The sequence below is a fragment of the Patella vulgata genome, chromosome 1 (assembly GCF_932274485.2).
Source record: "Patella vulgata chromosome 1, xgPatVulg1.2, whole genome shotgun sequence".
In the NCBI taxonomy this organism is placed as follows: domain Eukaryota; kingdom Metazoa; phylum Mollusca; class Gastropoda; family Patellidae; genus Patella; species Patella vulgata.
This window is the reverse complement of record NC_065879.2, coordinates 40,946,854-40,972,878: the sequence shown is the minus strand read 5'-3', so window position 1 is coordinate 40,972,878 and position 26,025 is coordinate 40,946,854. Positions and strand designations below refer to the sequence as shown.

Genomic DNA, 26,025 nt, shown 5'->3' with positions numbered 1-26,025 from the left:
TGACAGATGTAATGGTTAATTCCATGCGACGTCTCTGCACAGCGTGCGGAAGAGCCCGTGGAGGACACACGCGCTACTGACATCTGTGTCGTACTTTTGGTTTTGACCCCTCTGACTTTGTACCGTTGATTACAGATTAAACATCCATAAGTGTACAAATGTGTTGTTATTGATAGTGTTCCCATTTGAATATTGTTCACATTAAGAAGCAAAATAAATAAGATATGTTTACAGGATCATTTTGTTATACGAAAAACTAAGTGATGCGTTTTCCATGACGCTCAGTATAGGTCTTTACAGGTGCATTCAGAATCTTTGCAAGTATATAATGTGTCCTCTGTTCAGATTATGCCTTGGCCATATATAATCCTTGAGTGACATTTAGCGATTGAACACATTAAAAAAACACAACACAGTTTATATGGAAATACAATCACTGGTTTATAAGTATAGCACGACGTTTCGACAAGTATTCTCTTATCGTTATCAAGCATACGTTTCGACAAGTATTCTCTTATCGTTATCAAGCACAAATGCTTGATAACGATAAGAGAATATTTGTCGAAACGTCGTTCTATACTTATAAACCAGTGATTGTATTTCCATATAAACTGTGTTGTGTTTTTTTTTTGGCCATATATAACTTCCTTATTTGCTGTCCTGAACACGTCAGCGATTTTGATTTTTTGAAACCAGAGGGAGTTGATCTGATGTTAACTGTTACGCCAGATGAAAATCTTTCTACATGTAGTATTTTACTTACCGGTATGTAAATTATTTCAATATTGAAAATAGAGATTTTGTTTTCATGGTCAAACAAACGAAAGCAGAAATAGTAAAAATGCAAAATTGAAGATTTATTAATCATAACAACACTTACATCAGATCAACACTTTATTTTGACCTAAATCAGAGGGAAACGGGCACTTGTCACCTACAAGTGTGGGATTGAAACCATGCCACTTGACAGACCATAATTTATGATCAGTTGAAGAAATAATTTGGTGACAAATGAATTGAACCTACAAACTGGTAATCATAAATAAGGGAAATTGATATGAAAGATGGCCATTAAATTGTTCTTTTCATGTCAAATCAATATTAGATGAGCATGAATGATTTTGGAAAATCCTGGATACAAATCTATATTCATTGTCAATCACCCAGTTAGTAGTACTTAGCACTAGTGAGTGGGGTGTCAATATTCTGTCAACTCTCACAAAACAGGCAAGTTAGTCTCACAAAACAGACGGAATTAAAACGTAGGCCTCCAGATTCGGTCCTATTTTTTATCCTCTCGTTCACAAGAATTTGCTCCCATCGATGAACTCAAATGCCATTGCCAGGAAATTTAGGACCAGTCCCAAAAGATTAAAATCTTAATTACATATCATCTATTATATTCATGGTTATAGTCAACCGCCCAGTTAGTAGTACCACTAGTGCGTGAGGCAACAGACTACAAATTTTCTGTTAACTCGCACAAAACAGGCAGATCTCAAAATTCTGTCCCAGTGACTCCCATTTCTGATCCTCTGGTTCACAAGAATTTGCTCCCAGCAATGACAGTCAAAAGCCAGGATATTGACTAAATTTCCCAATCTCAAGGGTTCATTTACGTGCATGCCAATATAACGGGACCTTGTTATATTTGTCAGATCAGACTGAATAAACACTTCCTCACTGAGACAACAATCTAGGGTTTACATGTAGTTTGAACCCGTATTTGTCATATTTGTGAATATTTACAATAGTTCATATAAAAAACAAAATTTATCATTCATGTTTTATTTGGCTTTTGAAGCAGGCAAATTACACTTATAATTTACAAAACAAATTTAACGATAACATGATGTTCTGATATTAAACATTATAAATAGATCTACATCATCTCTGTCTATCCAAATACCATACCAAATTTAGACTGTCTACAGTTAGTATAGCTCGGCTTGAGAACAGACACTAAACTAGTTGACCAACATTTTTAAGTCCTGAATCAACGATTTTAGTCGAAAACACGAAGTATACTTGGAGAATTTTGTTAAGGATTGATTATGCTTCCATTTAATAAGATAGGCTGCCAGGCAACAAAACATACGACCACAGCAGCTAAATTGTCCCGAGCGGTCGACAGGTGTTGTCGCATATTTATTCCTTTGGAAGTAAATTGGGGGCCTTTACAAGACAGTTCCATACAGATCAGAATATAATTTATGTAGTTTGAGGGTTCACAAGGTTCTACAAACTGAAACAAGGGCCTCAACTCTCTGGAAGTAGTCTACAGAAATTGTTTAAATTTGACCGGCTTTTTCGTTTTACTAATTTAAATAATGCATATGAATTTCATACAGATCGGATGGTCACTTTTGTCATTCAAACGTTCACAAGGTTCACAAAGTAAAACAAGAGCCATAACTCTAGAAATTATTAACAGAAATTGCTAAAATTCAATAGACCTCCATTTCACAAATTTAAAGGATGCATATAAATTTCATACATATTGGATGATAACTTTCATTAATCGAGCATTAACAAGGTTGAACAAAGTGAAACAAGGGCCATTACTCTAGAAGTAATTATTGTAAATTGCTGAAATTCAAAAGGCTTCATGGTTTCACTAATTTTAATAATGCATATAATTTTCACAAAGATCTGATGATAACTTTCGGCATTAGAGCGTTCACAAGGGTCAATAAAGTGAAACGGAGCCATAATTCTAGACATAATAAACCGAAATTGCTCAAATTCAATACAATTGTTCTTTTTACGAACTTAAATGACACATAAAAATTTCATACTGATCGGCAGATAACTTTAGAGGTTAGAGTGTTCACAAAGTGCAACAAAGTGAAACAAGGGCCATAACTCTAGAAGTAATGAACAGAAATTATTGAAATTAAAAAGGCTTCCTCATCTCGCTAATGTAAACCACATTTATAAATTTTAAAACAATCGGATAATAACTATTGGAGTCAGAGCGTTTACAAGAAATTGTGGACGACAGAAGGGGGCGACGGCAATATACGTCCACATTTCCATGTGGGCGTATAAAAATTGACAAATTTTATTTAGTCTTTGTGTGTATGACAGATGTAAAACGGTGTAGAGCCGCATTACAAAACAGTCAATCTGATTAAAATACAGATCTATATTTCGTTTAGTTTTTTTATACTTTCTATGGCCTCTACTACATGAAGATCTGACCAGTTGTAGTGGGAGGTCCTGTCAGAGGTCATACGAGTGGTTTTTGACCCTATGATGTCAGACATTTGATTAACCAATCAGCGTTGATGTTTCTAGTGGGTTACCCACAGTTACTTGCAACTCACCATTTCATTGGCGAATCCCTCACATCATCCAGAACGTGGGTTATATAGCAACTCTTCCAGATCCTAGTGTAGTAAAGACAAGTAAAACAAAATTTTGAACTATAAAAAAAAGGAACGAAATAGGATCTGTGTTTCAATCAGATTGCAAAAAAGTATACTAATGTTTGAATATGGTGGCCATTTAGGCCAGAGATCTATTCACGAAGTATGAAGAAGAATGTACAAATATAAAGATAACATAATGTTCTTATATTACACATTATAATTAGATGTACATCATCTATATCTATACAACTATTCAATGTGAAATATATTACATGATGCACAAAGAAATTTATGACAGCTTAGCAGTATACCTTCGCTCAGCATATATAGAAAATCTACACCTTCACATCTTAAACATTTACCATTTGAAAAATACAAAACTGTAACATCTGATAAATTCACCATTTATAAGATGAAGACTTTGATGGAGGGGAAACAACTATTGTGACAAATGTACAACTTCACATCTTGAAGTAAAATCTTTAACATTTACCATTTGAAAAAAAAAAAAAAAAAATACAACATCTGATAAATTCGCCATTTATAAGATGAAGACTTTGATGGGGGGAAAACAACTATTGTGTAAATAAAATATAATGAATTGTTTAGAACACAATCTATGTGATCATTTTATGATTGCTGTGTGTGATAGGAGGTTCAGTGATACATCAAGTAACAATCTTTCATCAAACATACAATAAATATTTAGATTAATAAGCATTTACACAGACTTTAAAAGATATGAGCTGCTAGCGGGAGAAAAACTACTAAATACTGTTTTATTCAGCACTAGGAAGAATTCTGTCAATTTATTTTCCAGACAAGGTAATTGTTTGAGCATTGATTATATAATGTAATACAAGAATAAAAAAGGATAACATAAAATGATATACCCCAAGAAATCATTTATTGTTGGTAGGATTCTTTTTAACAGCAATAAGGAACAGAAAAAAAAATTCCTGGAGTGTAACAGAATAATGGCAAAATTTTTATAATTTGAAGATATTAAAGTGTTTTTTTGGGGTGTTAGTAACTAATTATTTCTGACCGGAAGTCATATAGATCTCAAGAAATATGGAACCCAACCAACAATATAGTTAGTTGTTATAAAACTTTTAACATTTAACAATAGTACCATTTTCATCCTTCCATTGTATTAACTTAAACCGACCACTTTTGTTATTTAATTTTTTCAACAAGTTGACTACATCTATGGGAGACGATTTTTTGAGAAAAGATTTTTGAACCACTGAACAGTTTGTCCTTGCTGCCTTATCATCGCCTTTCTTTATGACCACATGAATTGGATATTTCTTACTCAGTTCTTTCAATCGCAGAATATGGAACCTTGGAAAATCTTTGTCAAATATGAGTTCTTCAAGACCCTCTGTTTTACTGAAATCTGCAACAATATTTTCCAAAACCTGATCAACCCAAGGTGAGAGGTCATCAGGTTTAGAATCATCACTAACAGGTTCAGGATAGTTAGAGAGATCCCAATCTCTAGCTAATTCTGGTTCATCAGCTTTTAGCAACAGGGCCTTTTCTTTGGCCTCGGAAAAGGATAACGTTATATTTGTATAATCTCTAGCACTGGTCTGAAATAAAAAAAAACCCCAATAAATAATGATCATGTTGAAGGAACCACCAAAGTTTTTTTTTATGCCATTCAAAAGATATGCCAGTTTTACAAATTTTAAGTTTAAGTCCTTTTTGAAAGGAGTAATCTCATTTCTATATTTGGATCTGGTTACCTGTAATGGAAGACCCTTAGAAACCTCACTCCTAATCTTGTTCAATTGATTGAAGCAATGTGGTATAAATGAAATGAACTGAAATGGGGTTTATTGACCTAATGTTCTGCCTCGATTGGGCTAATGAAGACAGGCATATGCCATACATTGTGCTATGAGGAGAATTATGCCTGGACAGCTGAACTATAGCCGACTCTTATACCAAATTCCAACTGCCAGGGGATCTTTTAAGTGCATGCTAAAGTATACATGGGACCTCGGTTTTTCATCCCATCCGAACAACTAGACAGCTGTCCTTGTCAGGCCCTCCGTCCGGCACCACTGACAAGGGGAAACCAGTCGAGAATCCCAATGAACTTTCTCTGCCAATGCAGGGATCGAACACGTGACCTCCAGACTAGCAAGCCAGCGTCTTACCCAATTAGCCACCGTGTGGTACTTTTTATGCAAATTTACATACTTTCACTTTTGATATGGTTGGCCATAAGTCAGTAAATTCCATTCTGTCCCCAAGAGCCCAATGAAAGACCTGCAATAATCAGATTTAGCTGTTGCATAATGTCTGTTTAAATATAACTGTGATTACCTGGATAACTGTACAGTTTGTACGTAAATAATGGATGGCTTTATTAGCAGCATTAGCTTTAGCTTTAATTCTGTTGAAACCCATTGCATCTGCAATCAAGTCTCCTTGTAGAAATATCAAACACCTAAATAAAAGACAACATTTAAAATGAAAATATATTTCATAGATTTCTTGAGCAGCCATTTTGAATACATATATGAAAAGCAGCACTCTTAGTACATGTAGATGCTATGAAAAGACTAAGGACACACTACATGTATCAGATCTAGGCAGCCAGTTAGACTAGTTAGAGCTAAAAATTATAGATTAACCAACCAAACTGCATAAATATCATACCTTGTTGGTCCACCTTCATTAGCACAATATGTTACAAACTCCAGTAACATACGGTTGGAACAAGCTGTATCTTCTAGAACTTTATATGGCATGGTACTCGGTTCATCAGCATGTTCATAGGCTATTACATCTCGTTTGTTTAAAATATCAGTAGCATATGTATCAGCACAAGTTGTCTTTAAAAGGTTTAAATTTGATCCTCTCTCATGATTTCTGCCTTTATATTGTACATCCAGAATAGATGGATCCATAATTTTGACATCTTGCAGACGTTTATTTTCTCTTATAATTCTATCAACAGGATTATTCCAATTCATCAAAAGTCTTTTGGAGTTTCGATAAGCATTTCTTGTAGCTGCTCGTTTATCAGCCTCTTCTCCACTTCCTAACATCAAATCATCAGCATATAAATCACAAGTAATAGAATCACCGTTCTTCTTAAAGACGAGAGTGATTCCTGCATCACAATTACCACATGCTACATCAATCTCATGAATTAAATTTTCTTTTGATCCACGACCATAAGTTTCTGGAAACTCTTCCCTCAGTGTGGTAACTAAGCCTTTCAAACGCGATAAAATAAATTTGTGATCTCTTTTGCCGGGATTCGCTTTATCCTTTGATAAACTTTTAATTTCGTCTGGCATTTTTTTATACAATTTATTGGAAATGGAGAATATTTCACTGACTGACTTTGTCAGTAGGTTGTACATGGCCTCAGCATAAACTTCATCCTTCACCTGATGCTTTGTGTAGCCTTGTTTTCGAGCTAAAACAACACCATTCATTTTCAAATGCCCATCAATATAAGGATCCTTGTCTAAATCTTCAGTGACGAGATATTCAGTACGAATTTTGACAAAATCTGTGTTATCATGTCTTGTAGTTTCAATAGCTTGAACAGGAGCTTTTAAATCGACATACTCGAACAAAATCTTTATGAAATTATTTAGTTTGCCTTCAATGCTGACGTAATACTCTGGTGCCGGAGTCGCAGCCCCATAAGATTCCCCATATTCATAATCTAGATAAGGATTGTAGAAATCATACATGTCATATTCTTCTTTATCCATACGGTTATTATACATCTGACCTCTAGATTGATAACCACCTCTCATTCTAATAGGATTTATTTCATTACCACGCCTACTTTTCATACCCCTAGCACTCATGGAGTTTCCACCCGTTCCTCTCATAGGACCCCTGCTCCTGCTTCCCATGGTGTCCCTACTCATACCAAGCATGGAACTTTTGGGCACCACGCCCATAGTGCTCATCGCCATTGCACCACGACCTCTTGCCCTTGTTCCACTCCCTAAGTCATCTCTTATCCTTCCTAATGGTGTTCGTCCGTGGTCTGCCATCATGCCCCGTTTCGGACCATGCATGCCGGAAGAAGCTCCTTGAACATTCATGTATGGATTATCGTAATCGCTCTTAATCTGTCGTCCACCTATTCTACCATACGGCTCCTCACCATCCCCCATTCCAGCTATCATCTCTGACTGCATCTCCAGTAACATTTGCTGTTTGTTCAATACTTGACTTAAGTGATCTCCACCATGACGAGATGTGTTATTGAATGTTAAGTTGGCCAACTCCCTCTGGGAATCTTGTATCATCATATTCATCATCTGTACAGATGATGTTCTCTGTCTTTTAACACCCATAGGATCCAACTCATCAATTGGTCGTTTACCTTCAAATTAAAAGTGAGCTTGGTCAATTAGTCAGATATTTATGTATTGCACAAATAAGACTGAGACAGTGTTGAAAGTCACACAGATTTGGAAATGTTAGTCGTAAAGTAATTCACCATTTGGTTGTAACAGGATCAAGATAACATTGAACCAAATATATTTCATTATGAGATAGTGTAGGGTAACATCCACTCAACATCAACCAGATCATTTTGGGAGGTATGAATTTATAGCTATTGTTATAGCAACTATAACCTGCTTTTTACATACAATATTTCACACATATCTATTTGTTTTAAATAGAGAAATGTTAAATATAATCATATATTTTACCTGCATAGCCCAGATCATCTTCATAACCTGAAGTAGATAAATAAATATCATATTTTGTTAACATTTAATGATTGTTTATTATATTAAATCAAAAAACGTATGTTGATCTGGGTTTTGCCAGATTTGTTATATTGTTCCAAAATGTTATGTAGAAATGTCTTACACATTATATTGTATTTTCAGAGATTTTCTAACTCGTTCCTGTGTAACATTTATGCATAACCATTTGAAGAACATGCTACAATTCATCACATCAGACTAAACATCATGGGCTAAAGAATCACTAAAACTTATAATATATAACCACATTAAAAAGTGGGCATATCAAAACTGATTATCGAAAAATATATTATTAATATTTCAAGTTAATTATCAAACTGATTGTTATCAAACTCCAGATACCATACTCTAGAAAGTCAAACTAACCTGAATAATCTTCATATTCAGGAGCTAAAAACAAGACAAATATATAATTTACGCATTTTTGAAAATGGTCATCCCAAGTAATTTGAAATAATCAGAAATTCTACAAAACAAACATTCAATAATTTAAATTTTAACAGTTATTTCTTCATTCATACATGGATGAGAAGAACCATACATCTGTACATGTACCTCAAATATAAAATGTCTTTTTTTCTAAGAATGTCAGATAAAATCAGCTCTGGAAGTTCAAAATATGATGTCAGTCTCTACAAAATAACATTTTGTCCCTGTAAGTTCAAGGATTGCAATTATTCTGTTTCACGTCAGATTGATAGGAAAGGTAGCGGGACCGAAATAATGTGCTACCAGTTTAAGGACAGTACACCTACATGCATATATGTCGTAGATATTACGGTAGTATTTTTACCTTCTCTTGCTCTGCGTGGAACCATACGATAGCCTCCCTGTCCAGCCAAACTATTTACGCCATAAGTATTTAGACGAGCATTGCTTATCCCTCTACTACGGCCAGCACCATGACTGCCACCCAGTTGCATACCTCTGCCCCTTCCTCCATGAAAGGAATTCATATTTCAGATCACTCACTACCTTTATTGATATAAAAAATGATTAAATAGCAGGAAGCAGAGACAATAGACAATAATGGTTTTATTTTGAAAAAAATATTCAGTCAAGTACCGGTAAATAACTTTTATAACAAAGTTATAAATAATAAGATTTGATATGCTTTTGATATTAATAGAGGTACTCATTCAAAATCTGTTATTTTCTTCTAAAATTGTTTGAAGAGTTTGAACTTCACACAGTTAACAAATCTTTGTTACATTTTTGCATACTCTCACTGATTACAAAATTTGCATTCTTAATTATTATCACAATTAAGAAATGCAGATGATATTTCATATTAGAAATATTCTACTTTTGCTCAAACTTTTTACATAATCAACTTATACAGGATAGTTAATTTCTTAATCATACCTGTAGGTACAGTCATCAACGAGTCACAAGCACTAAACATTAGTCAAAGTAAAACAACTTTCGCAAAATGGAATTTAATTTTCAAAATAGTTAATGGAATTACAACAGCAAAAGCTGATTCAAAAATTTGAAAAAGGTCTGTCTGATAGCGACAAAATAGACACACAACTAGCCTTATTATGCACTATGCAGCTACATGTATAGATAACATTTCCAAAATCAATTTTTTTAATTTGCATAAAATTTGTTTCCAGATAACATTATTTTAAAATTAAATACAAAATTTGTCTATTCAAGCAATATTTACAAATAATTTATTGTTAAAAGTTGTGTAAAACTGGTGTTAAATTTTTAGGAACAGAACATTAATCTTCACATTATGAAGATTAATAATAGCAAAATGCTGAGTGCCTCTTTCCAGACAGAACATGAAGACAACTGGGAAGCCTAGAAATCAAAAATTTGCTTTTCTCGTGTTATAAATAAAACGAAATATCCTAAAATGAAAATATTGTTCATAAAAAAATAGAAGTTTTTATGTAATATTGATCCTCCCAGAGGGGGGACATTTTACCTGTTTTACAGTCACAAAAGTTACAAATTCTCGTTACAAATACAACGGCTTGTGTTATATTTAACACATACACCGCCACAGTCTTTCAGCTGGTTTATTATGAAGAACTGATTAAACAAGTTCTTGAATTGATTTGTATCAATTCTACTATTCAAATTGAAGAATTGGTCAAATAAAGAGGAAGCTTCAAACCTAGAAAAGGATAAATAATATCATTAATAATATAATACATGTAGCAAAAATTACTTGAGTTAGAAATAAATAAATGATGTACACATAAAACAAAAAATGAAAGAATAAATTTGTAGAATAGTATATATGTAAAAAATTCACAATTTCAATTTGAAGATATATACAGATGCTAAATTAAACTTCAAAATGGAACACGTTGGGTAAGCTAGATAATATATTAAGAGTAGGCTTTATTTGGAATTAATCCTTAGCTCATTAGTGTAATGTGAAGAATGTTTTGATGGTCATCAGAAGGTCTTTGTTATCAGTTCTGTCAGATTAAGAGTCATAGATGAAAATTAAAAATTTGTTTACATGATAATACTTGTATTTTGAGTAGATCACAAGTTTGACTATTTTGAGTTGGAAGATAATATGGTCATCATTGCATGTATTTGGACTACTGTCTGAACCAAGGTAAATTATAAACAGATTTCTTTGATTGTGAACAAACTACTGAATAATTGTTATTAAAAACTTGCCTATGTGTTTTAAATCACCTCCGGTTGAATAAAATCCATTGCACAATTAAATATCCAACGAAAAAAAAAAGTTCTCTCTTGAAATGTCAATGTTTTTGCTTGTATTTTCGACTGTGTCCATCACAACATTACACATGTCACATGATGAGCTAAACCATCGTATTATGTTGAAGGGGGGTTAAGTTTGACAAATTTTGACAATCACGTGTGTTGTAATCAAAACAGCGCATAACCTCTTTAGATCGTTTGAGTTTGGCCAACTGAAGACAATAACATTAATTTGGAAACAACTGATTGTCAGTCTACTAAATTTCATTCACGTGCAATGAATATATCACCTATTATAAAAATACTCGTAAATATAATATTGCTTTTCACATCATCACCCCATAATTGTAAATACCCTGTGTATTTTATATATATTTTTATAAACTATATTACATCCCTGTCAATTATACGCAACTTTGTGGCTAACAACTGTAACATTTATAAATAAACACACTTTATTTCATAATTTTAATTGATCATATTCCAATGCTCTGTGGTTATTAGTCCATTTTCAAAGTTTTATGATTATCACAAAAAATATGAACAAGCGGTTGTCATGCAAGATACGCCCACATTTTGCAAGGGATGGACAGAGAACAAGCTAAAAACAAGCGGTTGCCATGCAAGATACGCCCACATTTTGCACGAGATGGACAGAGAACAAGCTCCAAAAAAGAAGTGATTTTTTCATACAATCAAGGGCCAGAATTCAGGAAGTTATGATCCAATATGTGCGAATATCGAAAGGAACCAAGATCTTTGGGTTATTAATATGTATTTCAATTTTCATCAAAATCGGATCAAAATTGTGACCTCTATAGGGTCCACAACCTTGATATACCATATTTTTACGTTATTTGAAAACGAACGGCGGTCATTTTGTCTGTCAATTTTGGGCCAATTTTCACGAAATTCGAACTCCGTCGTCCTTAGGGTGTAACGGTGACATAATAATACGTTTTTTTAAATCTGATAAAAATTATGACCTATATAGGGTCCACAAGCTAAAAACGCGATTTTTCGTACAATCAGGGACCATAATTCAGGAAGTTAAGGTCCGATATGCGCGAATATCGAAAGGAACTGAGATCTTTGGGTTATAAACTTACATTTCAAGATTCAACAAAATCGGATAAAAATTGTGACCTCTATAGGGTCCACAACTTTGATATACCATATTTTTACGCTATTTGAGAACGAACGGCGGCCATTTTGTCTGTCAATTTTGGGCCGATTTTCATGAAATTCGAACTCAGTCGTCCTTAGGGTGTAACGGTGATATAATAATACGGTTTTTTAAATCGGATAATAATTATGACTTCTATAGGGTCCACAAGCTAAAAACGCGATTTTTCGTACAAACAGGGGCCATAATTCAGGAAGTTACAGTCCAATATGCGCGAATATCGAAAGGAACTGAGATCTTTGGGTTATAAACTTACATTTCAAGTTTCAACAAAATCGGATTAAAATTGTGACCTCTATAGGGTCCACAAGCTAAAAACGTGATTTTTCGTACAAATAGGGGCCATTAATCCATGAAGTTTTGATCCGATACATGCCAATATCGAAAGCAGCCGAGATTTTTTTTGGATAAAGCTATATTTCAAGTTTCGTCAAAATCGGACAAGAACTGTGACCTGTAGAGAGTACACAAACAAATTGTGGACGGACGGACATCCGGACGGACAGGGGCGACGACAATATACGTCCACATGAAAATGTGGGCGTATAAAAATAATGTAATTTTTTGTACAATCAGGGCCCATAATCCAGGAAGATATGGTCCGATATGCGCGAATATCGAAAGGAACCGAGATCTTTGGGTCATGAACATACATTTCAAGTTTCATTAATTTAGAATAAAAATTGTGACCTCTAGAGGGTCCACAACCTTCGTATTACATACTTTTAAACAATTTGCGTACAAAGAGCGGCAATGGTGTTGTACTTGTGATTGATATATAGCTAATAACTGGGAGTACAATTGTATGGCTACATTGCCCTGTGAATTTCGGATTTTCAGAAATTAAATGTGTTACCGAGACGCACGATTATAAAATTCTGAACAGTTTTTGCACAACAGAAATAATATTTGAAGAGAAATAGAAATACATGAAATTAATTAAACCGATGTGCGGTATGATTTGTTGATAATAATTTTTGGTATTTATAAAAAAAAAATAATGTCATATACCTATTCAATGATTCAATGGCCACGGCTATTAATTTTGCCGAGGCAAATTTAAAATACATCAGCATTTACGGATTTACCTCGGCTACAGCAGGCACCAAGGTTAATTGACAGGAGTGAGTAAGTTCATCAGGAAATATGAAAGATATTCGAGGGTGAGATTCAAGGCCTGTAAAACGAATGTCGTTTTTGTGTTCTGCACCTGTGTTCCAAAGAAATAATCCCACCCAACTCTGTAACCAAATAATGAATACAAGACGGAAACAAAATAACGGACTACGGGCATACTTATGTTTGTAGATGCCCAAACTCATCACTGGGTCTGAAAGCAATAGCTTATTCATACACAAAATTTGAACTGTCGTAAAAGAGCCAAACTCTGTTACGATAGACAAGACTTGCTGCGACCCCATTATAAGAAATGATCTATCTCGACAAGTGATGATATTAGCTTCCATTTTTGTATTTCTTGATGTCCAAGTTTGTGATGAGTTCAATTTTACAAGAGAGAACTTTTTTTATTCGCTGGGATATTTAGTTGTACAATGGATTTTATTTAACCGGAGGTAATTTCAAACACACAGGTAAGTTTATAATAACCAAAGTTAGTAGTTTGTTCATAATCGAAGAAATCTGTTTAAAATTTATGACGGTTCAGACAGTACGTTAGTAGTTACATGCAGTAGTAAGTAACAAGTCAACAAGATGGTGGCACTTTAACATCCCTTTATCTTTAATTGGAATTTCTTTTGTGGATTGGAACAAAGTCTTTAAGTTAAGACAGAGGATATGTTGACATTTCGTCAGCAAAATATGCGACCCCTCACTACAACCCCTTAAAACAACCAGCGGCTGCCAGGCAGGATACGCCCACATTTTGCAAGAGATGAATAGACAACAAGCTAAAAACAAACAGGATTTTTTGTACAATCAGCGGCAATAATCCAGAAAGTTATGGTCTGAAATGTGCAAAAATCAAAAGAGACTGAGATCTTTGGGAAATAAAGATATGTTTTAAGTTTCATCAAAATCGGATGTGTAATGGTGATATATTCACATGGTTTTTTTTAATCGCATAAAAATTGTGACCTCTACAGGGACCGCAATCTAAAAACATGATTTTTTTGTACAATAGAGGGCCATAATTCAGGAAGTTACGATGCGATACGCGCGAATATTGAAAGGAACCAAGATACGAACAGCCAAGTGATCACGCTTCACGTTTGATTCGTAATTAATAATGCTGTAAAATATCCAATTTAATTACATTGGAAGGTGTGTAATGATAAAATAAAGTCTTTGTTGGCAATAAAAATGACAGGAAGTGTTAGAACTAGTGAGTATTGTGAGATTAAAGCAGACGAAATGTCATGAACGCATTAAAACAACATGGCCAGTGAGAAACCTTCTATATACTGTAATATATAGTCAAGCAGTAGTAAGAAGTTTTATTTGAATTCCTTCAAATGCCTGTGTGACGGAACTAATTAATTACAAGAGACTGGATCTTCTAGTCTATTTATTTCCTTGTGGCTTGTTCTCTTCTGTGGGCCTTTGTTGTTCTGGCTTTAAGTTTGCGACATTTGCAGCCTGATTTCATGTAAAAAGAGGCTAAACAATTATTTCTATGAAATAAAAACCAAACTAAACTACCAGTTCTTTTGTAACTTACTACGACTGTCACTAAATATTTATCTTGCATCTTCAGAAAGTGCGTTTTTGACGCACAATAATGGATCTTCAATGAGTTACTTTCTATTTTTCACTCGGCAACCGGCTGCAGATTTCACTCGGCCAACTTCGGTTACTCCTCTACACCAAACCATGTTTCCAAACAGAATTATCTTTCCGTGACCCGCAAATTATATTTTTAACTGGTTTGCTTTTGGCGCAATATTCTGATGTTTAGGCTAACACTGTTTTTAACGGCGTCAGCTTCTTATATTTATTGGGCTACAAACACTTAACAGTTGTCTTTTATTTTCTGAGGAGATTTTCTGACCTGGGTAATGTAAATGAAGTTTGTTACTTTATAGTAGGCTAGTATTTGACTAAAACTGCATAAATCAAATCTTAATCATAGATGTACCGATTGTAAATAATTTTTTTTGCTGACGAAGTCTTTTCTAACTTTTGGGGTAAGACTACTAACTAAGTAGCCTACATTGAAATTAGTGCTAGTACAGTAGAAGTGGTCTTGGCGTCGGGTAATCGATATGAAAACAAGTCTACATTATAATTAGGCCTAGATATCTACCTAGTCCGACTTCATTTCAAGCATTTTATTTATACCCCTTAAGTTGTAGTAGTGACAGTTTAACTACAAGTAAGTACAACAGCAACCAACAGGGGGTCACAGTATCGTGACTCGTGGACTTGTCAGGAGTATAACTTGAGCCTGAGAATGATCAATGAGATACACACAAATGGATAAGTCTGATAATCAGTTAATAAATCAGATGTAACTTGTAAATAAAGGCACTGTATGACAGTGTATGTAGGCCTACATATGATATATATTCTAAATACTAATAAATAGGCCTAGTAGTATTGTTTTATTAATATTACCTATTTATTAATTAATAGGGTTTCAGGTCAAACTCAAAGTTTCAAATGATCAAAACGCTCTATATACCAGTCAATGCGTGGGATGGCACCAAAATAAGTGCTTTTCTGTCATATTTGAGTGACGTCATGAGTCATAAGCGGTATTTTCCCTTCAGAATCGCTATACTGGCTAGGCTCTATATAGTACCAATTTTAAAACTGAATGAAATCCGCACGTTATTGTCAGCTAAGATTTATTAAAATCATAATTATATATTATAGATCTAATTTCAAATATTATACTTAACTAATAGAATCAATTAAGCTTTTACTATCTAATATGGTCGAAGCTCAGGTCCTAAAAACGCCTTTAATTTATGGTTTCTGTTATTCTTAAATAGATATTGTTAGGGACCTCATGCTGGAGGTTCGGTCGCATGATCATTTAATGTTCGAATTCTATACAAAATTGTAAAGTCTGAAGTTAGTATCAATGTAATTTGCTTATCTGGTCAACATAGGTCCATTTACATTGATTTTGATGGAAAATTAGATCTGAATTACATATTACATATTTAAAGTTTATATTTCTTGATTATAAAGGTAGAATTTGAAATTATTTTCTCAGTGTTTTAAATGGGTTGGTTTTTTTTTTTGATGGCTTTGACCATTAAATTGAAAAAAATCAATGAAATGGACCTTTGTTGTGGTGTGGATAGGCTTGGGTGTAGGGGTGCCGGGAGCCCAAGTAGTGTCGTTAAAAAAGTATTAACATTAGTGTTACTTTACTCTTATTTTATGAAAGTTTTTTTCGCAAGTTGATTTCCTTTATTTTTTTAATGTAGAATGGTAATGAACTGCTTTTTTCCTTTTCTTTGCTTTATTTGTTCCGTTTGAATTTGATTTATCTGTTTAGTTTTTGATTGTTTAATTATTGTTTTTGTTAATTAAGTTGATTCTTTTAAACTTTGTTTTTATTTTTATACGTCCGTCGTCCACAATTTCTTGTGAACGCTCTAGAGACTAAAGTTAATATCTGATATTTACTGCCAGAGTTATAGCCCTTGATCACTTTGATAAATCTTGTGAACGCTCTAGAGGCTAAAGTTAATATCCAATGGACTCCAAATTGTTACACAGTGTGTAAGGTCATGAGACGAAGAAGCCTAATGATTTTCAGCGATATCCGATAATTACTACCAGAGTTATGGCCCTTGATCACTTTGAAAAATCTTGTGAACACTCTAGAGGCTAAAGTTAAAATCCCATTGACTTTAAATTTATACACAGTGTTTAAGGTCATGAGACAAGACGCCTATTGATTTTCAGCGAGATCTGATGATTACTGCAAGAGTTATGGCATTGATATGTGAGAGACATCAGTTTAAAGTCGATTCTGGTTATTATAATCTAATGTATGAGCTTTGTGTTGATTTTACCAGCCTGTAATTGTGGTATCATAATTAATTGTGATTTTAACATTTTTTTTAGTTAACTATATTAAATGAATTCCAAATGTATGTGTTGGCGAGGGGGTACATTAATAATTATATGTTTTTGTAGTACATGTTCCTTGTTTTATAATAAAACTACGCCCTTTCATTTTTCAGAAGAAAAGTATAGAAAATATTTCCAATTATCTATCTTGAGGTAAATCAGTTTATTATTTTCATTAACAGTTCTTATTTTTGTAAATTTTTATGTAAATCAACTACTTGTCATTGGAGTGCATCTCAAAATTCACTTTCCTTATCTACATAAAGTTTATGTAATAAGTTATAGTGTGTAAATTTGAAGTAAGTTCATATGTTTTTTTATTAATTATTTACAGATCACAGAGATTGAATGCTGCAGGTCTTGTGTTTAGTGTATAGACTAATTGGTGGATGTTATTAACATTAACCTTTTAGCAAAGGTTAGCTTGATGATGTTACTGACTTTGCAGTGTAGTGGAAGATGTTAACCTAACTTTGGAAGACAACAAGCCTAACCCTGAAGTCAACGATGTACAATATGTCAGTGTCACTGTTCCACTACCAAACGTAACGCGAATATAAACAATACTTACGGGTACATGTATTTACTTTGATTGAAATGAGGTCAACTTAAAAATTTGTGTAGATGTGTTATTTGTTGTAACAGTTATATCCATAAAAGTTATATCCATAAAATGTAAATTGTATTTTCTCTATATTAGTATAACAGATTAAACGAAATAAGATTATTTCACTCATGACTCGTAGTCACCCACCATCGTAGAAGTGTCAACATATCGAGAACACGCATTCATGAACCATGATTAGTTGGGACAAATTAATAATGAGGAATACTGTTTTCAAAGGCCTTAAGACAGGAAAGTGGTTATTGGTCACAACATTCATGTGTCACTGCAGGGGAGGGGGTGGAGTCAAATGATAATGCATTCGTGTTGGATAATAAGGTCTGTCATTTAGTGAAGAGGCTTAGCTTCGTTTCCAAGAGTAGGGTCGACTGCATTCCCACTGTTAAGATTTCGAGAAACAGGGCCCAGATTCTCACATCAGATACTTGAACCACAGAAAAGGTTACCTTTCAGAAAATTGGCTCTGTAGCCTAAAACTGAATCACCTATATCTCGGTTCAGAGCAAAGCAATCTGACTGAAATTTCAGCATTTTCTGTTTCTATTATTTATTGTTGAACTATTATAGCGAGAACTGTCAGCTCTTATCTAATCTTACCCAATGGCGCCAATGCCCCTTTAAAATGCCCCTTATAAATCTAGTTTAAAATCCAAATATTTGTCTAAACTTTAGACAGACCTTATGATCTACTAGTATTCTCCAGTTGGTCAATTTCACTGCAAGTCAGTCAAAACGGTCCAAACATGACTGGCGAAAATAAGACAAATAAGGTTGGAAGTACCTTCAAAACAAACCATGGCACTTGAATCAATGACAGACCTTATGATCTAAAGCATACATCAGACCACTCAACTGGTAAAGACTTTAGACAAATATTTGGATTTTAAATTAGAAACAAAACCATACTGTTGAAGATGTAATTAAGACAAGACATTAGACTAGCACTTATATTTATTAGCAAAAAAAAGCCAACAATTTGATTGGTTTTAGTGCTTAGCCAATCAAAATTGAAATTTCTACTAAAATTTGGATTTGATCTTAGTTAAAATTTCCCTACTTTTAAGTTCTGGTAAAATGTCCTTATGTGTCGGAAGTTCTGATTTGTCGACTAAACGAAAGCGACCAGACTGTCCACCGTTGGCTTTGAGAAATGCGACAATTTTGATCGGTGACATACTTTGCGTTACAATGGTGTACATCTGATTTCTAGTGGAATGATTTATAAAGCGAACTGGAACGGGGAGGTTATACAGTAAGCCGTTAATCTGGCGTGTGATATGATGAGGGAAAGCAGGTCCAAACAGTAGATCTTTTAGCATTTTAACTTTTATGAATTCGTCTAGTCGTGCCTGGTTTTCTAGGATATTTCTTCTTAGCCTGTGAATCTGTTACTTCTTCCTTCATTTCAACATCTGTGTCACTGGTCTCAGTTTCTGAATCAGTTCCCTCAGCTGTAGTAGCTGTGACGTTATCTCCTGCATCCTCGGCAGCTTTCTTCAACACCTCCGCTTCTTTAAGCAACGTATCAAAACTGACAGATTCTATCGCTTGATCAGGTTTAGTGTAAGCAGAAACCTGGAATGAAAAACGATTTACTAAGACATGATATCTAGGTTAACTTTAAATAATGGCATTCATCAATTAAAGGTCAAATCTGTGCCTAGCCAGGAAGGCATTTTTATGTGCAATACAAGAGCAGAACGAAAACCAAGGTGGCTCAGTACATGAGGTGCCAGCTCTTTGGATAAGCCATCGGCTCAGGGGTTAAGCCACCAGCTCAGTTGGTAAGACAATGTCTCAGTGGGTAAAGACCCACCTCTGTGGGTAAACCGCTGGCTCGGTGGGTTCTGACTCGGTGTGTAGGACACTGGCTCATTGATAAGAATCTGTTTTTAATCTGGCCAATGAAGTTCATCAGGTTTTTCCAGCCTTTTTTCGTCTTGTTGCAAGGGCAAGATGGACTGGACAAGAAAAAAGGTCCCTTGTATAGCCATTGGCAGCATGTTGACGGAACGGGAAAAAAATGCACGATACTGGACATGAGATTCTACTCCTTGTCACATACAAGCTTGGCTCAAATTGATTCAAGGACATATCTTATGATCTAAAGGGCATGCATTAGACCACTAGACCAGCCCACCCATATATCAATCTTCTGGTGTTGTCACAGGATAACCCTGCTCAAGGGACAGGAACGTTGCTTCAGTGAAAGGGTGTAGAAATGCAATGCTTGGCTAAATTGGTTTTTATACGCCCACACTGAAATGTGGACGTATATTGCCGTCGCCCCCGTCCGTCCGTCTGTCGGTACGTCCGTCGGTCCATCGTCCACAATTTCTTGTGAACGCTCTAACGCCAAAAGTTATCATCCAATTGTTTTAAAATTGATATATGTTGTTTTCATTAGTGAGATGAAGAAGCCTTGTGAACGCTCTAATGCCAAAAGTTAACATACGATCTTTGTGAAATTTATATGCAATATTTATGTTAGTGAAACGAAGAAGCCTATTGAATTTCAACAATTTCTGTTTATTACGCCTAGAGTTATGGCCCTTGTTTCACTTTATTGAACCTTGTGAACGCTCTAACTCCAAAAGTTATCATCCGATCTTTCTGAAATTTACATGCATTATTTAAATTAGTGAAACGAAGAAGCCTATTGAATTTCAGCAATTTCCGTTTATTACGTCTAGAGTTATGGCCCTTGTTTCATGTTATTGAACCTTGTGAACGCTCAAACGACAAAAGTTATCAACCGATCTGTATGAAATTTATATGCATCATTTAAATTAGTAAAACAAAGAAGCCTATTGAATTTCAGCAATTTCCGTTAATCATCTAGAGTTATGGCCCTTGTTTCACTTTGTTGAATCTTGTGAATGCTCTAATGACAACAGTTATCATCCGATCTGTTTGAAATTGATATGCATGATCTAAATTAGTGAAACGAAGTATCCTATTGAAGTTCAGCAATTTCCTTTAATTACGCCATGAGTTATGGCCCTTGTTTCACTTTGTTGTACCTTGTGGTTGCTTTAACGACAAAAGTTATTATACGATCTGTATGAAATTTAAAGGTATCGTTTAAATTAGTAAAACGAACAAGCCTATTGAGTTTCAGCAAATTTCCGTTAATTACATCTAGAGTTATGGCCCTTGTTTCACATTGTTGAATCTTGTGAACGCTTGAACGACAAAAGTTATCACCCAATCTGTATGAAATTCATATGCATCATTTAAATTAGTGAAATGAAGAAGCCTATTGAATGTCAGCAATTTCTGTCAATTACTTCTAGAGTTATGGCCCTTGTTCTACTTTGTTGAATCTTGTGAACGTTCGAACGACAAAAGTTATCATCCGATCTGTATGAAATTGATATGTATTATTTGAATTAGTAAAACGAAAAAGTCTGTCGAATTTCAATAATTTCTGTAGATTACTTCCTGAGTTACAGCCCTTGTTTTAGTTTTTAGAACCTTGTGAACCCTCAAACGACGAAAATTATAATGTCATCTGTATGAAGTTGTCTATTAAATGCCCCCTAATTACCTACAAAAGAACAAATATACGACAACTCTTGTCGACCGCTCGGACGATTTAGCTGCTGTGGGCGTATGTTTAGTTGCCTGGCAACCTATCTTTATATAATGTAGGCCCTATTTAGCTCAGGAATCCATAGCCCTAAAGCTAATTCAAGTATTCAATAGAATAACTTACCTCTATGACTGGTTGTGTTTCGTAGAGCTTAAACAAGATATCAGCTGCTGCAAAATTTCTAGAGCCTATCTTACTAAGAGACACTGCAGGTTCGGTTCCAACATCTTCCTTCTGTATCTTCATCTGACATCTTAAAGTAAAAAAAGAGAGAAATGGGGATTAACACTCACACAAAACAAACCAACATTTTTGGACTGACACCCAGGAGGTTTGACTCAATGAAAGATCTTATGAGCTTGGACCACTCAACCACCCCTAAAAACAAAAGAAGAGTAACAAGCAAACTGAACATTTCAAAATTTTGATCAATGGGACAAGACTAGATCTTAAAGCTACAATTTCATATTTGTTAAGTTATATTTTTAAAATTTATTAAAATAAAGCCTTAAAATAGATGGTATCCATACACAGTCCTACCTTGTTAAAGAATAATCCTATTAATCCTATAATTCACTATTGCCAGCTGCGAAATTGGCAAAATTATCATTTTCGAATTCCAACATTTGAAGATAGCTAATGCATGGAGGCAATAGGAAAACAAGGGAGGTAATTGTGTTATTATTTCCTGTGTCAATGATTTTTAAGGGTGGGAAATAATGCCCATAGTCGTATAATAGTGAGTTGATAACCTATTGAGCAAAAGACATAGAAATAATTATGTTTTGACTTTCATAGAAAATATGAAATTCTGGCTTGAAGGCTAAGGCCAGGAAACACAGCCTAGGTCTTACAGTTAAAGCCGGAAGACGCAAGACTACAGTAGGTCTTAAGAGATTCAAGACTAGGTCTTAAGAGACACAAGACTAGGCCTTACAGTTGAGGCCAGAAGATACAAGACTAAGCCTTACAGTTGAGACCGGAAGACACAAGACTAGGCCTTAAGATTGTGGCCGGGAGACCAGACTAGGCCTTAAGGCAACTTACCTGAATACACGATCATCATTGTCAAAAAACTCCCATTCCAACAACATATTGTTGACAAAACATGAATGTTGTAAAATATAGAAACCTTGAACTTTACGATCTACTATCCAACTGACGTCCTCAAAGACAACGATATCCTTGGCTGGTAGTGTTGATATAGGTTTTCGGGTCCATTGTAAGCGATGAAGATTCGAACAGTTATCTTCCAAAATGCAGTTGCCCTTGACACGAAAGTCGATAACATCTGTTGCTGCTTGGTCGTGTGGTTGAAGTTTACTGTGTTGGGGGAGGATGAACTCGGGGTCACAGTTCGTGAAACCTATCGGGCTTTAGAGTAAGCGTCTGCTTGGGCATCTGTTCGGTTCTCTGCTTCACCAATCATGATGAGATGACCAGCTAGATAGAGGTTACAGAAAATTTTCTCCTTTTCTATTTCTGTGTTCATGCTACGACGGTACAGACAAATGGGCGTCAATTTTTCATCGTTGAAAATTCTATCCAAGACAGTAATGATGGATGCAGGATGCGTGGCACTGCTAAGTTCGTTCATTTTGACAAACTGTTCACGGAGATCAAATGCCCTAGGATTTGGTGCTGCCTTTACCAAAGTGCTCTGAACCTGTGCTTCTGCTTCTGTTATGACAGACTGTTCGTCACCATCTAAGATGTTGCCATGTTCAACATTCATGGTGGTCAGTCGTTCAACCACCATATTATAACACAATGACTTAGCAGTTTTTTTGGAAACTGAAACACCTGCACCTTGTAGTATGTTGTCAATAAAGTACATTCCCTTATGATAAACTTTCCCTGATTCAGCTTTACAACTCTCTACATCATATCGACAACGGACTCGACATTTAGCCACAGAGGCCGCCAACTCCATTTTGCTGACTGAATTGGTTGAAGCATATTTAGGATTGGTTAGAATATCTTGGATCTGTTTCAAAATAGATGGTGGGGGTAACTCTGCAATTGTTTCTTTCTCCATCTTAGCAACGGTCGAGTTGAAATTCTCCAGTTTCTCCTTGATAACTTTTGGGGTCATATCATCCTGGTTCAAAATTTCAGTGACAGGAAGGGTACGATAAAGTTCCAACGCCTTCTTGAAACATGACAGTTTGATTTCTTTCTTGTTGATGCCGATAGCTCTGGCTAGGAACACACCACCCAGATTAAGTCGGCCAGTGAAAAAGGATCCGTTCTTTCCTTGTACCATGCCATCGATCAAAAAATCTGGTCTAATTCCAACTTTACAACTCATCAGAGAATTCTCAAACAACTAAAATGAAATAAAATAGGATTTAATGGGAAAGAGAGGAAAATGGGCTTTATTGTTCACTCGACACTAGGTCATTTCGGGACTAACATATAGTTCATTTTATTTCATTAGGGGTCTTTAGCAGTGGAAGGAAACCCTGAGGACATGGAGAAAACGCACGAGGTTGAACAGACGACCCTACTCCTTGTCACGTACAAGCGGGTAATGACGCATTAACGCTTCGACCACCCAAACTCGCCCAACTGGTCTTATGTAGATGGGCAAATAAAAGAATTTTATACGTAATACATGCTTGAATAAAAATAAAAATAAAGCAGAATCTGTGTTTTTAATGAGATTATTGTGAAAAATATTAAACATGCATTATGCAAGAGCTAAACCTGTCAATTTCAGGTCTTTCTTTAGGCCTGAAATCTTATCTAAATTATTAATTAGACATTAATTAACTTATCCAGACCATAATAAACTCCCGATGTCAAGGCTAGCCTTCGATGTCGACTGGATTACAATTCTATATGCTGCTATCGCTCATTGATAATTAAATCACAACAATAGACAATCGAGACTATTAGTTTCGAGGCTAGGCGAAACTTTCATCCGCTTAGTTTTCGGTTCATAGTGGACCAATTTGACTGACATTTTCAGCAAATTCCCTTTACATTATGTAGTTTTTAACTATTATAGTGAGAACTGCTAACTCGTTATCTTATCTCCATCTCCCATAATGTATCTTTAATAAATAAAACCTCACCATAATTTCATTGATTACTTTTTTTTCACTTCGTAAAAACATTGAAAGTCGTCGAATTTTTTCTGCTAGCGGCAATTTTGTGGCATCGATTGGTTCTGGGTTGGGTGTTTTGTGTACAGCGGCAGCAGGCAGACCTTTGTTATCAATGGGGCGTGTCTGGCAGCCTGGTAATGTTTCCCATTTCTTCTCTGTAAATAAACCATTAAAAAATGTAGTTTGTTAAAGCTGCATTTAGTAACTGTATTGAATAAACCATGACTAATATACCGGTGTATTAAATACAAGTTTTTTCACAGTTCATTTCTGACGACGTCTTGAAAAGTGTTCTCTTGTATTTATCAAGCCACAAACAAAATAAACTTCTAAATAACTTGTATTCTGAATATTGTTTAGTGCCCAGGTTCACTTTGCTCATTTCTGTTGATCAGCGGCTGGGGAGGGGGGGGGGGGAATAGGTTTTACATTTAGATTCAGAACGAACATGATTCTTCTACAGCCATCCTTTTTACAGTGGTTACAACTTAAACATACAGGTTTCAAGTTTAACTGACTACCATGACTAGAGAATAGAATAACGTGATTTATCAACGAATTAACAGAATTTTAAAACAAAATTAAAAGCTTTTGAGCAGTAGTACGGTAAAAATTATGTGTGTCAAAAAGATAAGCACCACCGTTTAAAATGAGGTCTGTTTGATATTTAACCATCAACAATAAATTCAGATGGTTTTTATTTGGAACCATGTAATATCCATCACAAAATACTTCCAGCATAAGTCTTGCCACTCCAAGAAGAATAGTGTCAGGTTCCTTTGGTACCATGGTACTAATCAAACAAGAGGTGTTGAGGACGTGATCCAAGTGAGAGAGGGGGGGGGGGTTGGATGGCTGAATGGTTAGCGTGCGCGCGCTGTATCATAAAGTCTGTCATTGAGTCAACTGGCGTGGTTTCGAATCCCCGGTTGTACGTGACAAGGAGTAGGGTCGCCTGTCCAACCTCGTGGGTTTCCTCCCACAGCTAAAGATCCCTACGCGCAAGCGAATTATGGAAATAAAATTGAACCATATGTTAGTCGAGTGGACGTTAAACCCCATTTCTCTCTCTCTCTCCAAGTGAGAGAGGGATACACATGACGATGGTTATCACTACTCTTGTCTGTAATCCTCATCCTTTTCCTGACCAGATCATCTAATGGACTCCTATATTTTTCGAAATCCTCAATTAAAAAATATCTATTACTTAAATGACCAAATATTCCTGTCTTGTTTTACTTTAAGGTGGTCCTTAACCTTTTGTCAGTTGTATTTATTTTTATAACTTACTTGCACCACCGGCACTGTTTGCGGGAGTTCCAACACCTCCTATAGAATTCAACTCATTGTTAAAAATATAATTTGCGGGTCACGGAAAGATAACTCTGTTTGGAAACATGGTTTGGTGTAGAGGAGTAACCGAAGTTGGCCGAGTGAAATCTGCAGCCGGTTGCCGAGTGAAAAATAGAAAGTAACTCATTGAAGATCCAGTATTGTGCGTTTTTGACTGCAAACTCTATGAAAACCTCGACTGAGAAATACAAGCGGTGAAGACTGAAATTTATACCCATAAATTATTGTTATGGGTTGCTCTAACTATGTGCTGCCAAG

General features: G+C 35.1%; 1 protein-coding gene and 1 long non-coding RNA gene across 5 annotated transcripts; one reads left to right on the top strand and one right to left on the bottom strand.

Moving 5' to 3' along the window:
- Window positions 1-838: 838 nt before the first annotated feature.
- Window positions 839-25,962, bottom strand: LOC126808592 (uncharacterized). 4 transcript variants are annotated; one of them, XM_056098294.1, is made up of 8 exons: window positions 25,923-25,962; window positions 14,710-14,761; window positions 8,937-9,118; window positions 8,510-8,533; window positions 8,084-8,110; window positions 6,051-7,749; window positions 5,715-5,838; window positions 839-4,972 (listed from the first exon to the last, which is right to left on the bottom strand). In XM_056098294.1, the coding sequence occupies exons 3-8, from the start codon at window positions 9,097-9,099 to the stop codon at window positions 4,490-4,492; spliced, it is 2,520 nt and encodes an 839-aa protein (XP_055954269.1). In that variant the 5' UTR covers window positions 9,100-9,118; window positions 14,710-14,761; window positions 25,923-25,962; the 3' UTR covers window positions 839-4,489. The 4 variants fall into 4 exon arrangements, with proteins under 4 accessions (XP_055954269.1, XP_050389373.1, XP_050389377.1 ...); XM_050533416.1 differs by lacking the exon at window positions 25,923-25,962 and adding an exon at window positions 10,083-10,274; XM_050533420.2 differs by lacking the exons at window positions 8,510-8,533; window positions 25,923-25,962 and adding an exon at window positions 10,083-10,274.
- LOC126808594 (uncharacterized) lies at window positions 14,759-17,761 on the top strand. The gene is made up of 2 exons (XR_007674694.1): window positions 14,759-17,234; window positions 17,416-17,761. It is a non-coding gene; the product is annotated as an uncharacterized LOC126808594 (long non-coding RNA).
- Window positions 25,963-26,025: the final 63 nt, after the last annotated feature.

Excerpts from the sequence above, each read along its gene's own strand:
- LOC126808592 (XM_056098294.1), bottom strand. The coding sequence starts at position 9,099 with ATGAATTCCTTTCATGGAGGAAGGGGCAGAGGTATGCAACTGGGTGGC. Across the intron at positions 8,534-8,936 it reads TCCACGCAGAGCAAGAGAAG|CTCCTGAATATGAAGATTAT; the intron begins GTAAAAATACTA and ends TCTTGTTTTTAG. Across the intron at positions 8,111-8,509 it reads TGAATATGAAGATTATTCAG|GTTATGAAGATGATCTGGGC; the intron begins GTTAGTTTGACT and ends TATCTACTTCAG.